At 56.5% G+C, this 13424-nt stretch overlaps 1 protein-coding gene across 8 annotated transcripts; it reads right to left on the bottom strand.

The window, feature by feature from the left end:
• Positions 1-1641: 1641 nt before the first annotated feature.
• LZTS3 (leucine zipper tumor suppressor family member 3) lies at positions 1642-11553 on the bottom strand. 8 transcript variants are annotated; one of them, XM_059705708.1, is made up of 7 exons: positions 11397-11553; positions 7962-8021; positions 7659-7842; positions 6642-6866; positions 5657-6127; positions 4465-5337; positions 1642-4127 (listed from the first exon to the last, which is right to left on the bottom strand). In XM_059705708.1, exons 5-7 carry the CDS (start codon positions 6101-6103, stop codon positions 3429-3431), a joined length of 2019 nt encoding a protein of 672 aa, XP_059561691.1. In that variant the 5' UTR covers positions 6104-6127; positions 6642-6866; positions 7659-7842; positions 7962-8021; positions 11397-11553; the 3' UTR covers positions 1642-3428. The 8 variants fall into 8 exon arrangements, with proteins under 8 accessions (XP_059561691.1, XP_059561690.1, XP_059561692.1 ...); XM_059705707.1 differs by lacking the exon at positions 7659-7842 and adding an exon at positions 7480-7592; XM_059705709.1 differs by lacking the exon at positions 7659-7842 and adding an exon at positions 7480-7538.
• Between the last annotated feature and the right edge of the window lie 1871 nt (positions 11554-13424).

Here is a 13424-nt window from a genome sequence, read left to right as displayed (position 1 = left end):
TCCACTCATTCATTCATTCATTCAAGAAAGAGGAAGGGAGAGGGAAAGAGATAGAAACATCAATGATGAGAAAGAATCATTGATCGGCTGCCTCCTACCGTGGGGATCCACACTGGGGGTCGAGCCTGCAACCTGGGCATGTGCCCTGACTGGGAATGGAACTGTGACCTCCTGGTTCATAGATCCAGGCTCAACCACTGAGCCATGCCAGCCAGGCTCATCCACTCATCTTAAGGGCTAGAAAGGAGACCTGAGAATTAATACTCCCTCCTGGGCACCATCTTGTCTAGGAGACAAGACTAATGTAGGCAGGATACTTCACTGCAAGGGAAGAGGTGGGCAAGCCTGGCATTCCAACTCCTGAGCTCTGCAGAGGGCACTGTTTGCCTGGGTGTGAACATTTGGGACCTCAGACGACTGACACCACTGCTCAGGGAGGTTCTCTCACTTGGACCAGACCAGGGCACACAGTTAATTGTTGATTATGATTCTGTCTTTGCCTGCAGAACTCAGAGAGAGCAGAGGGCCCATCCCCAGGGGATGGACCACATTGCTCAGAGGCAGCCAAGGCAATCCTATTGTTCTTTGACAAATACTCAATGTCCCAGCCTCCCTTAAAATGGAAAGAACATGTGACTAAGTCTTGGCAAACAAAATTTAAAGGAAAACATGCAAGTAGGGTTCTGGGAAAGCTTTTATTTCATGATAAAGTAGTGCTGTCTCAATGCCTTCTTGGAGCTGTGGCAGCCACCTGTGGCATGGTGTCAACAGCAAGAATGTGAAAGTAAGAGGATAAACAGTCCAAGTCCTTGATGAACCAACACCTATGACACGTAGAATGCCTACCAGACTTGTCAGGTGAGAAAAAATAAGCCACTGTTTTAGGTCCTGTAAATCAGGTTGGGTTGCTTGTAGCATAATAGTCTTTTTAAAAAATCTGAACTATGGAGTCTCTTTTTTTTAAAATTTTTAATTGATTTTAGAAAGAGGAGAGAAACATCGATAAGCTGCCTCCTGCACACCCCCTATTGGAGATCAAGCCTGCAACCCAGGCATGTGCCGTGACTAGGAATCGACTGGCAACCTCTCAGTGCATGGGACAACCCTCAACCAACTGAGTCATACTGCCAGGGCACCTAATACATTCTTGATTGGGGGGGGGGGAGCTTTGTAAAAGTCCCAGAAAAAATTATCATAAAGGACAGCACTTAACCTCAAAGGACGACTCTCTTCTTGCAGCACATTTGGGTCATTTCTGCCTTTTGGCTCTCACCACTAATTACAAACTGGTTCTTAGACTCATTAATATGTATTCTACCCTCAAACATCAGCCCATTGCTATGAGGTGGCTCAGGCCACTACAGGCTGCACCTAGCTATCCTGCATCATCTGTCTTTTTGGCCAGCAGCCTGGTGTCCAGATTTTGAGCTGGAACCAGCTTGAAACTCTGAAGAGAATGCCCCACTGTCCAGAAATGTGGAACTACGACTCCTCCTGGACAATATGGAGGAGCTTGGACTTTGAGCCAACCTCTTGGCATGCATGGCCCAGTGAACACCTTGTCTCATGCCTCCTCTGGGAAATGTTTACTCCAGCTTTGCCCTCCACACCCCCTCACCTGCAAAGACACAAGTCAAAGAATGCCACTCAAGAGGCTTTCTCCATTTTATTTCTTTGGGAAAAGAAAACAAGTCTTTCCATCACATATGGTAGAGATATATATTTATATATATTTATATATAATTTCTTTTGTGGTTGGAAGTCCCAAAGCTGAGTCTGTTAATATATTTTTTTTTCTTCTACTAATGCCTTCTCTTCTCCCTGCCCCTCTGGCCCAGGCCCAGATTCTGGGACAGGTCCACCGAGGGGTGAGTGGAATCGGCAGTGATTGCCAGCATGGCCCCCCCAACTCAGTTCAGAGATCTGGTGAGGGCCACAGGAAAGGGCTGTGCAAAGAGATAGAGGCCAGAGAGGCACTCCTATTTTCATGGGGGCTGCACAGCTTATTAAACAGTCACCAGTCATGGGAGGAGGCTGGTCAGGGGTTAGAGGACTTGCTCACAGTAGTTGCCAGCTCTCTCCACCCAGTCCCCAAACCTAGTCTTGGGGGTGGGAGGAAGAGAGTGAAAAGAGAAATACAAGGGCTAAGGGCCAAGCCTCCTCCAACTTTTATTGCTGGTGAATTAGAAATTTGCCTTTCCCTTCCTACCTTGGGGAGATGGACTCTGAGAGGGCCCATACAGGAAGAAGTCACATTAGATGCCCCAACCCCACTGATGGCCATGCCAGGCCTTTCCTGGGCTACCTCAGGGCCCTGGAGACCCAAAGGTCAGCCTTGTCTTTCAAGGGCAATCACAACCACCCCCCAAAACAAGGGCCTCAGGCTCAGGTTTGGGCCCAGTGGAGCTTGGAAGTGGGCAGTGAATGCACCAGATATCAAGCAGAAATTTCTACTGGAAGAAAAGGTGAGTTTTGAGGGAAGAGGTGACAATGATGTTCTGAGCTGAAAGCAGAAGGAGGCTGGGGGAATGGAGTGGGGAAGACATCACAGACACTCATGACCTCAGTACGGGTGAGGGGAGTGCCTGAGAGGCAGGTAGCACTTAATAGCTGTAGTTAGAACCAGACAGTGGCCCTGTGTGTGGGCAGGCCAAGCAGATGAGGCTATTGCCCTTGGATCGTGGTCAGGGAGGGGTGTGGTCAGGGGAGGGAGAGCTTAGAAGCCTCCGGGCGACCCTTCCAGGAACAGGAGGGCAAATCTTTCCTGGACACTGAGCCTCCAGCCCCAGCCCTTCCCTCCCTCAATACACACTATGGACACACACTCAGACCAAGCCAGGCTCTGAGGCCTGAACCCTAGAGACCTTGGTGGGGAGGGGCTGGGCAGGTAGCCCTCTCAACCACAGGCAGGCCATCTGCTCCCACTTGTCCTGCCAATCTGCCCAGGAAGGGAGAATAGTGCAAGAAGGAGAGAGGCCAGGAGCCCAAGGTCTATCAGTTTCAGCAGACCCCCTCAGGTTACATGGCCTAGGAGGTGAGCACAGAGAACATTACTGGACACAGAGTAGCCAACAGTAGCAGCCCAGACCCAATGAGGGGCTGGGGCACCTCATGGCACTACAGGCCTGCCACCTCCATCTCCAACAAGGGAGTGCCAACAAAGGGAGCCTGGGCCCCTAGTCCCTGCTCGCTCTGCCCTCTCCCTGTTCCCTCCTTGGAGGAGGGTCCAGCGGGTTGCCCAGAGGGGCAGTAGTAGAGCTAGAAGGGCACTCAGTGCAGGAAGGGAAGGGACCTGGCCACAGCTGCTTTGAAAACCTCTTTGGTCTGGGGATATGGGAAACCTGGGGAGGAGAGATGGCGGGAGGGGACATTGGGGACTCTGGCCTTTGACAGGGTATTTGTCAAAAGTCCCATGCCGAGATCAGGGATCAGATTTCTGTGGACTCAATGCGCTCAAGGCGGGAAGGGGTCCAGGCTTTCTTCTCCTCGCCATGTTGGGGGGTGGGTGTGCTGGCACCCCCTGCGGCCCCACGTTCACGCAGCCGCCGCTCGAGCTGCTGGTTGCGCTGGTACATCTCCACATAGCTCAGCTGCAGCTGCTTCTGGTACTCGATGACCTTCTCCTTCTCCTCCAGCCACACGCGGCGCTCCTCTGCGAAGCTCGCCCCCTGGCGCTCCCGAGCTCGCCGCTCAGCCGCTAGCTCGGCCTGCAGCCGCCCCACCTCCCGCCGCAGGGCCCTGGTCCCGCTCTCCCCACCAGCATCCGCCTCCCCGTCCAAGGAGACTAAGGAGGCGGCGGCGGCCACCCCTGCCTGCCGGCGCATCTTGGCCTCGTCGCTCTCGCACGTGGCCAGAGCATCCTGCGGCTCGGCGGGGTCCACCGGGGTCAGTGCCGGCTTGAGGCAGGCGGTGGGCAGCTCACCCTCGGCCAGCTCCAGGCTGGCCTGCTTGCTGCCGAAGGAGTCCCTCAGGCTGAGCAGCTGCTCCTCCTTCTCCCGCAGCGAGGCCCGGCCCTCCCGCAGCTGGGAGCGCAGCCCCACAATCTCACTCAGCTTCTGGGACACATCCGCCTGCGAGTCCTTCAGCTGCTGCTTCAGGAGGGAGATCTCCCCGGCTTTCTGGCACACCTGGGCAGGGTCGGGTGGGAGAAGCCAGGTGAAGGCAGAGCTCTGCTCACCTCACCCCACCTTCCATATCCAGCCCCAGAGGTACCCAGCTTCTCCAGGGCATCAAGCTGGGCAGCAGTGACACACAGGGCCCCTCCTCAGACTCAGGACATACGTGGCCAATCCCACCCAGCCCAGGGACAGCTCTCTATGGTCCTCAGAGAAACTGCTAATCAATCTTGTGCCCCGCCCCCCCCAACTTCCATTCCCCTTGTGCTCATGGCGGCCTCCTGCTCTGGGTTCCTCTGCAGGGACAGAAGGAGGAGACAGGGAGAAGGCCCAAGCCCCCAGCCCGCACCTCCCACTTAGTTTCCTCCATCCGGGGCAGGAAGTCGGCCTGCTCCTTCTGGCAGGCGGCCACCTTGTCCTCGAGCTCTTCCCGCTGTCGCATCAGGCGGGCTGCCTCCTCCTGCAGCTGCTTCTTGTCCTGCTGCAGCCGCAACACTTGCAGCTGTAGGCCCTGCTGAGCACGCTGGGCACGGCGGGCCACCTGCTGCAGCTTCCCGCTGCAGCCCTGCCGCAGCTCGGCCAGCTCGCGCTCCCACGCTTTCTGCCGCTCCTCCAGAACCTGGGCCACCGCCACCTCACTCTGCTCCAGGCTCCTGCGCAGAGCGGCCACCTCCTGCTCTTTCTCCCACAGCCGCTCCTCTAGATCCTGGATCAGAGCACTGGGCGAGGGTGGTGAGCAGGCCGAGAACGGCAGGCCGCCACCTCCGCCCTCTCCCGATCCCAGGTGGCCAGACCGCCCCATGGAGGAGGAGGACCCACTCTTGCTAGAGGCCCGCCCACTGTCAGAGGTGGCCAGGTCCTGGTAGCCCGACCCACCACCGCTACTGCCCGTGCCACTGCCACTGCCACTACCATAGCCGGCAGTGCCAATGCGGTTAATGTGGCTGGTGGAGGCACTGAGGGGCGCCACGTGCTGGCTGTAGTTAGAGCTGTAGGTGGGCAGGCTTGTGAGTGAGTTCCGGCCTGAGTCTGAGAGGCTGCCCCCACCCCCGCCCGCTGGGGTCATGGTCCGAGACTTGTCCAGTCCACCCTTGAGGCCCCCAGGGCCCTGTCGTCCCTCAGGGGTCCCGCTGGTCTGTGGAGGACACAAGTTCTGCATGGAGTGGAAGTTCTTGGGTACAACAGGCTTGAAGGCTGAAGGCCGAACTAGCGGCTCTGAGCACTGCATAGAAGCAGAGAAGGGAGAGTGGACATCAGGATGGGGCCTTAGCCTTGACCCCAGCCTCTTCCCCCTTTGGACAAGACTTCCCCACTTCCCATCCTTATTGATCTCCATCCCAGGAGTCACTCAGGGCTGGTGTCTACCTTATGGCCCACCCAAGCCAAGTCTTTATCCTGTACCCACCAGCTGGATTTGGCCCCCAAGGCCCACCCTTCAAGTCCAGTCTCCATCCTGGCACCTACCACAACCCAAATTCTAAGTCAACTTCACCTTCCACTGAGCTACCTCCCATCCCCAGAAAAAGGCCCTGGGGACTGACCTGGTCTAGCTTGCCAGAGGTGGCCAGGAGCTTAGGTGGGTGGCTGGGCTCACGATACTGTGGTGGGGCCTTGTCACTGCCGCCGCTACTGCTGCTGCCACCACTGCCACCCACCACATTGCCACAGACATCCGTGTGGTCACTGCCCCGCAGCTCACCGTTGAGGTAGAGGGAGTTGGCGAGAGCCTTGTCCTCGGATGGGTAGCGACCTGGCCTCTCCCTGCTGGCCCCACTGCCACCAGCTCGAGGGCCCTGGCTGCCCCCACCCCCTGTGCGGGTGCCCACGCTCTTCATGGCGAACTCCTGGGCATGGGCAACTCCACTGCCCACGCTGCCCATGGCCAGACGAGGATCTGGGGGTCCGAGCTCAGAGGGCCGTGGGGCAAAGGCCAGGAGGGGATCCCGCCCTGAGTCAGCTCGCACAGGCAGTGTCTCCAGCTTCGCCATGATTGAGCTGGGGTGGTGGGGGCACTGTGGGCATAGGCGAGAAAGCAGGGTTGGTCAGACCCACTCCCATGCCCACCACACCACACCACACCACACCCGCCGAGTCAGCCCCAGCACCACCTGAACGCTACCTCTCGGTGTCCCCTTCCCTAAAACAGACACAGGAATTCCCAAACACCCAAGGAGAGGGGATGGGGCCAGGTGAAGAGTGAGAACCTTGGTAACGGGAGCTGCATGTTGCCCGAGCCCAGGACACTATACCCACCATTCCCTCCCGGATCTGCTCAGCTCTGTATTCCACTCCTCACCCACTCCTCCTCCACCAGCTTCCCAGACTCAGTGGCCCACTCAACTCTTTACTGCAGCCTCCACAACTTAGGGTTCTTTACCCTGGGTCCGGACTCCTACATCCCACCCTCACGGGCAGGGAGACGGGGTTGGCAGGGGACAGCAGTGCCTGAATCCAAGAGGGAACCTCAGAAGTTAAAGGAGGGGGAGAAGCCCACCCCTACCCCAAAACTGTGGGCGGGGTCCTAACCTAGGGTGTTGCAGTCAAGGGCACAGGTGGAGGCTCACGACCAGCACAGGCTCTTCTCCTGGCCTTTCCAAGGGGGTGGGGACCGACAGGCCCTCAAGCCTGGGACCCGTGGAGGCCTGGTATGCAGGGGTCATGCGCCTCACTCTGGAAGTCGGAGCTCGGCCGGAACCAGCGGAGTGACTTTAGACAGACCGGCAGCGCCATCCTGGACTGCAGTTTCCTTCTCTGTGAAATGGGAGGAACGAAGGGCCTACCTCGCGGAGCTGCCACGTGCCAGGCGCCCCCAGGCGACAGGCGCAGGAGCGGACTGGGGTGCTGCGGGGCGGGGGCAGCAGCTGCTTTGCAGCGCGCCTCGGGGCCACCTCGGGCACGCCCCGGCCCCCGCGGCCAGCCAGGAGCCGCGGCTGCAGCGCGTGGCCAACGAGCCCTCCCAGAGGTCTTCCCAGGTGGGCGCCACGGGGCCCTGGCACGGAGGGTCCCCTCCCCGCATCCAGTATCTCGGAAGAGGACCCCAAGCCGGCAGAGGCCGCGCGGAGAACGCGACGCCGCTAGCAGCAGGCGCCCGCCGAGCCTCCCTCGGGGCCTGCCTTTCCCACAGGTGGGCGGGAATGGGCGGGGCCTGCGCACCCAGCGGAGCCTGGGAATATCCCGCGCGGCGGAACCTCCCTAAGAATTCGCTGCCTCCGGGAAGACTTCCTGGATTACTCCCCTTTCCCACTCCCTGTGGACCTTGACCTTGCTCAGTGCACCGTGAAGTCCTCCGCGCCCCTCAGTGGGTGTGCACCCCCACCCCCCAAGGCGGGCCCCCAGGAACAGGGCCAGCAGGGCCTCGGGTTACCTGCAATCGGGAGACCCTGCTTCCTGGTTCCTTTGTCTCAAGCCGGCACCTGGGAAAGCCTGCCCCAGAGATCCCAATACTGTAATCCAGCCTGGCAGGGGCTGCAGCAGTGCCTACCAGCAGTGTAAACACTCAAATCCGCGTGCCAGAGATGGCAGGAATGTCCTTCAGGCTCTTACCCCCTTACTCCCATCAGAAACCAGGCCAAGAGCACGCCTCTGCCAAGGTGAAGGGGTCCAAGTGGCACCCCACAGCCCCTTGAGCATTCCTCAGACTGTCTTCTATCCAGGTGCCCACTTCTAATGTTGTGTCCAGCGGAGCCTGACAAAACTATTGCCCTTCAGAGTCACCTGACCACCACACCTGGAATTACAGCCCTAGGTGGTTGGAAAGTTCACCACCAAGCCAGTCCACACTGCCTTTGTGAAATTCCACTCTCAGCGCCTGCTCTAAGGTGTGGAGAAAAGCACTTTATCACCTACCTCTCTTGGCCAATCTGTCCCGTAGGGCACAACAGAAGTGCAGGATCAGCAAGGTCAGACCTAGAGAGAGTGAGGACCTCCTTACTTTGGTGCCCTAGGTGCCTGCCTCTCATGCCTCACCCTGCTCCCTGTTCGGCCTCCGCTCCCAGTATACACCAACCTGGCTACCCCTCAGATCAGAAATCCCCCTCCTACCCGAATCATGACCCCCTTATTTCACCATCCCTGGTACAGTATAGGGAGCAGCTGAGCAGCTGAGGATGGAGGCTGAGTGGCCTGAAGCTTGGAACCAGTGGGAAGGCCTAGGCAGGATTTGGGAGGAAAAACTGACAAAACTTCATACAGATGGAGTTCAGGGCGTGGGGGCAAGGAAGGATCTGGGTCGGGACAACAGGGTGGGCATGACACATTTAACATGACAGGGGGAGACTGTTTGGGGGGAAAGGGCTGTAAACTGTAAACTTTGGAGAAGACCAGAGAAAGATATCTCTCACACACTGGAGAAGGAAGGAGGGAGGGAGGCAGGGAGGAGGAGACTGAGCATCATCAGCATTCAAGGATAGTGTGGGCGGGGCCCGGCAATGAGCTAGGATAACAGCCTCAGAAGCCTGGGAGACAGGGTAGGAGCAGGAGGCAGGCCAGAAGGCAAGCCCCGTGGAACAAGAATGTGGGCGCAATTCTGGTGTTAAAAACGGGCCAAGTAGAATTGGGATTGGAGAGCGCGCCCTGGATTTCGCTGATGTCTATGAGAGAATGGTTTCAGAAAGGTAGTGCCAGGCAAAGCCAGGAGTAGAGGGTTCTGGAAGGAGAGATAGGAGGTTCCCTACTAAGAGAAGGCCAAAGAAGGCAGTCATTTAAGTGATTTGGAGTCCAAGGGCTTTTTTCTAATTTTAAAATTAAACATGGTAGAAACTTGAGTGTGTTGATATGCTGAAGGAAGTGAGACTGGAGATATAGGCAAGGGGGCTGCACCAGGGGCCTGGGTGTGAGCATGAGCAAACCTCAGAAGTAATCATGTTGTTCATGAGAGTGACAGGGGATAGTAATGTTTGGGAAGGTGCTTTGTAAACTGTAAGGTGCAATACAAGCATGCAGTACTACTACCTTCTCTGAGATCCAGGAAACAAGATTCTGACCATAGGTTGGGGCTGGTCATATGCCACTCTGCCCCATCATTTCCCTAGAGTGTGTGATCCCCAGCCAGACTCAGATACCCAGGGTCTTGGGTGGAAATAGGGTCCCAGGACTGTCTCCTAAGCCTTTTTTAAAAATATATATATATTTTTTATTGATTTCAGAGAGGAGGGGGGAGGGAGAGAGAGATAGAAACATCAATGATGAGAGAGAATCATTGATTGGCTGCCTCCTGCATGCCCCCTACTGGGGTCGAGCCCGCAACCCAGGCATATGCCCTTGACCAGAATTGAACCCAGGACCCTTCAGTCCATAGGCCGAGGCTCTATCCACTGAGCCAAACCAGCTAGAATTCCTAAGCCTCTTATACTGGTGCTTTACCTGGGAATCCTTTACTACCAACCCAAAGCAATTCTCCTCAAGCCTCATTCCCCAAAGAGTTTCTTGGAATAATTCTATTTGTCATGGGTAACCCCATGCAAGCATTCTGTCTCTTGCCTATTCCAAGCCTGTTTCCTCAGAACCCCAGCAGGGAGCTGGCAAAATAAGGAGGGGCATATGCTTCCCTGATAGGCAGAAACTGAGTTGAGCTTTGCTATGGGTCAGAGTCCTGAACTGGCCCCAATAGCTGAGTATGGTCTGCAATGGCTGCCTTATGGCATCAACTCAACACCCTGGATGATAGCCTGTTGCTTGACTCTACCTCTATCTCTGTCCCGTCAACCTTCAGTGCCTGGGAAATTACAGTATTAGCAGTCACAAAGAGCCCAAGTGGATTCCACATGTGGGTTACATGGGCAGGTCCCTCCAACCCACAGTTATCACTGCCCCTCCCTACCAGTGTCCCTCCCAAAACTAGGAACAGTCCACCTTCTCTTGGGGTCTCAGAGGTCCCAAGCTTGGACCATTCACCTCCTAAAGATCTCAGCAGCCCCTCCTGCCAGCACCCTTGCTAGGGGCTCCTCACTGGCCTTTCTTCCTCTGCACTCCCTCTCCTGCACAGCTGCCAGGGAAATCTTTCCAAAGGGCAAAGCTGATCTCGTCCCTGCTCTGCCCAAATTCTTCCATGAGCAGCACCAAGCGCAGACTAGACAGAGTTCTGGAGGCATCAGCTCCAAATATAAATTAGGGGTGGAACTGTGTGCAGCGTATTTCACCTCAGATTCTCACACCTACCTTACAGGAATCTTAAGAAGTATATGTATTGTGGGTGAAATGCCTGGCATTCCTCTCAGCCCCCAGAACCAGAGCAGAGCTTGCAGCAGGGCCCCCTAGGCCTCTCCCACTGCACATCCTATTTCCCCTGATCTGAGCCCCTTTCCACTCCACACAGTCTCTTCCCAGATCTCTGAACCCATCCTGCATCCTTCAAGGCCCAATCCAAATGCTGCCTCCCAGGACAGCATCCTGACTGCCATGGCAGGAAGGGGTCTTAGAGCTCTTGGCTCAGGCTACTTAATGGAGATTTCATTCTGAGGTTTCCCCAGTGCTGTCCTGTGGGTGCCCACGGGGCACAGACTGCAAAGTCCTGGGGGTCCCTCGGCTCTGGCACTGAGGAGATGCAGAGAGACTATGTGTGGGATTGCTAGTGATGAGCAAAGCAAAGAGGCAATGAATCCAGACAGGAAAATCAGGAAGGTCTTCTGGGAAGGACTAAGGGAGAAAAGAGATCGGGGGCACTGTAAATCTTTTGGGGGTGCAGAGGTCTCCAGAACTTCTTGGTTGGGATGTGTGAGGGGAGATCCATCTTCCCTAGGCGACAACGGGTGAAGGTGGTCCATCCCATAGGTCCTGGGTCTGATGAAGCCCGTGGTTTCAGGACTGTGGGGGCTGACAGCAATCCCCCCCCCCTCCCCATCACACACACACGCGCACACACACGAGTCTCCGTGCGGAGGGGTGGGGGTGTTCGCCATTCACCTACAGCCCACAGCCCAGCAGCGCCACAGAGACCCCGGCCACAGGCCGTCCCGAGAAGGTGCCCAGGGGGTCTCTGCGGTGGGGGAAATCCCGGCCTCCTTCCCCGCGCTCCCCACCAACGCGTGTGGCCCCGGGGGGCGGGGCGCAGAGGGAGAGGTGACATAATCCGGGCCGCACCCCCTCCGGCCTCCACTGCTCCCCAGGCCCGACGAAGCATCGTGACATCATCGGCCTCATCTCACTCCCCTCCCCCCCGGGACCCCAGCAGCGGGACGCGCCCCCTCCCCGGCTCCGGGTCCCGCCGGAGGAGTCTCGCGGTGCAGAGGGCACGGGGAGAGGCTGACGCTGCGAGGGACGCCGCGGTGGGCCTGCTTCACTTACTCGTTGCTCCAGGGTCCGGCGCGGGGTCTCCGGAACAGAAGCCACCGGCCCGGCTCGCTGGCGCAGCCCTGAGCCCGCCCGGCGGGGCGCGCGGCGCGGGGCCAGCTCCGCTCCGCGCCCCTCCCGCTCCCCGCCCGGGCCCCGCCCACCTGCAGCTGCGGCAAACGCGGGCCCGCCCTCTGGCCACGCCCCCCGGGGCCGCCAATCCCCGGGCCGGGGCGGGACACCGTGTTTTAACCCTTTGGCTGCCGAGTCCCTGCCCACGTTTGGGAGCCGCGTTCACCCACTCGAGTCTGCCGGGAGCTCCTCTGCTCGTCGCCTGTTCCTTCCCAAGACCCTTGGGCTCAGTCCCCAGTCTCTCCAACAAATCCAGTGGCCACGCCCTCTCTGAACCCCACATTTTTGGCGACAGGGAGGGAGCCCACTGATTTGGGGAAGGGGCTCCCGATGCCGAGCCCCGAGTCCCATTCCTCTCCTGCTCAAGCCCTTCGGACGCGGCCTCCCAGGGGACACCTGAAACCCTGAAAATCTGCAAGGTGGGGCGGTACCAGATGTCATGGGTGGATATGACACGGCGGTGGGAAGACCCGCCCCCGCGCGGGGACCACAGGCGGGTGTGTGGGAGGCTTCCAAGGACCGTGTCTGCATTCGTCAGCAAACAGCTGATTCGAAACTTGCTGCTCGGAAATGCTCACTGGCGGGAGACAAGTTAAAATATAATTTACAGCCCTAGCTGGTTTGGCTCAGGGACAGAGCCTAGGCCTGCGGACTGAAGGGTCCCAGGTTCGATTCTGGCCAAAGGCACATGCCCAGGATTGATGTAGGGGGCGTGAAGGAGGCAGCAAATCAGTGGTTCTCTCTCATCATTGATGTTTCCATCTCTCTCTCCCTCTTCTTTCCTCCCTGAAATCACACACACAATACACACACACACACACACACACACAGTTCAGCAGGGTTTCAGCGCTATCACCTTGTGCCTGGCACCTGGGAGGAGGCCTGGCCTGGTCCTGCATCCTGGATAAGAGAGTGGGGTGGGGACTTCATCTTGGAGCCAAAGCATCTGCTTCACAAACACGAGCAGCTTTCTATGAGTGGGAGTGCTCACCCCACCTGGAGTAATCCTGGAGGATTGCCTGGAGGAAGAGGTCTGCCTGGAACTGGGGCGTTAGCTTTAAATAAGGCAGAAAAGCAAGCCAGGCCTAAGGTTCAGCATTAGCAAAAGCCTGGAGGTACAGGGGTCCACCCTAAGAACACGCAGTGCTCCACTCTGGCTGATATATAAACCCATTGTTTCTCTGCTGTTGTAGCTAATTTTTTGGTTATCTGTCATCCTATTTTATAGTTTTTACTTTTGCTATTTCCTGTTTTCTGAGTTTTTCCATATTTGCTTTTATCTTCTAGTGTTTTGCAAGGCAGAAAGCCTATTTTTAAATTGTCCTGGTGGTTGCCTGTAAGTTTACTAAATAAAAAGTTTATATTCTAGCCCTAGCTGGTTTAGCTCAGTGGATAGAGTGTAGGCCTGTAGACTGAAGGATCACAGGTTTGATTTCGGTTAAGGGCACATGCTGGGGTTGCGGGCTCCATCCCCAGTGGGGACATGCAGGAGGCAGCCCATCAATGATTCTCATCATTGATGTTTCTCTCCCTCTCTGAAGTCAATAATAAAAAAAGTTTATATTCCACAAATTATTAGTCAATGACAAATCATTCATTTTTATAATCTTCTTTATGTAAGGAAAAGTTTAATGTGCCTTCCCACTCCTGGCCTGCTACCCTCACACCTACCAGTATTTGTCCACTTAATCCAGAATGATAGACCCAGATTTTGTTTACATTTTTTAAAGCCACTAACTCTTCTTTCCAATCATTGTTTTTGGCTTTTGCCAGCCCTTTGTTCGATTGGTATCAATGTCACTGCCAGTTTTTTCATGCTCTAATTTTTCTTTTCCTCACTCAGACCCCTCTCACTTGACTGGTGATTTCCAGGACTCCTGAATGTTATGTTTTTCGAAGCCTTTGGCCTAG

The sequence above is a fragment of the Myotis daubentonii genome, chromosome 8 (genome assembly GCF_963259705.1).
Source record: "Myotis daubentonii chromosome 8, mMyoDau2.1, whole genome shotgun sequence".
NCBI classification, from domain to species: domain Eukaryota; kingdom Metazoa; phylum Chordata; class Mammalia; order Chiroptera; family Vespertilionidae; genus Myotis; species Myotis daubentonii.
The sequence above is the reverse complement of the archived record's forward strand: the minus strand, read 5'-3'. Positions and strand labels throughout refer to the sequence as shown.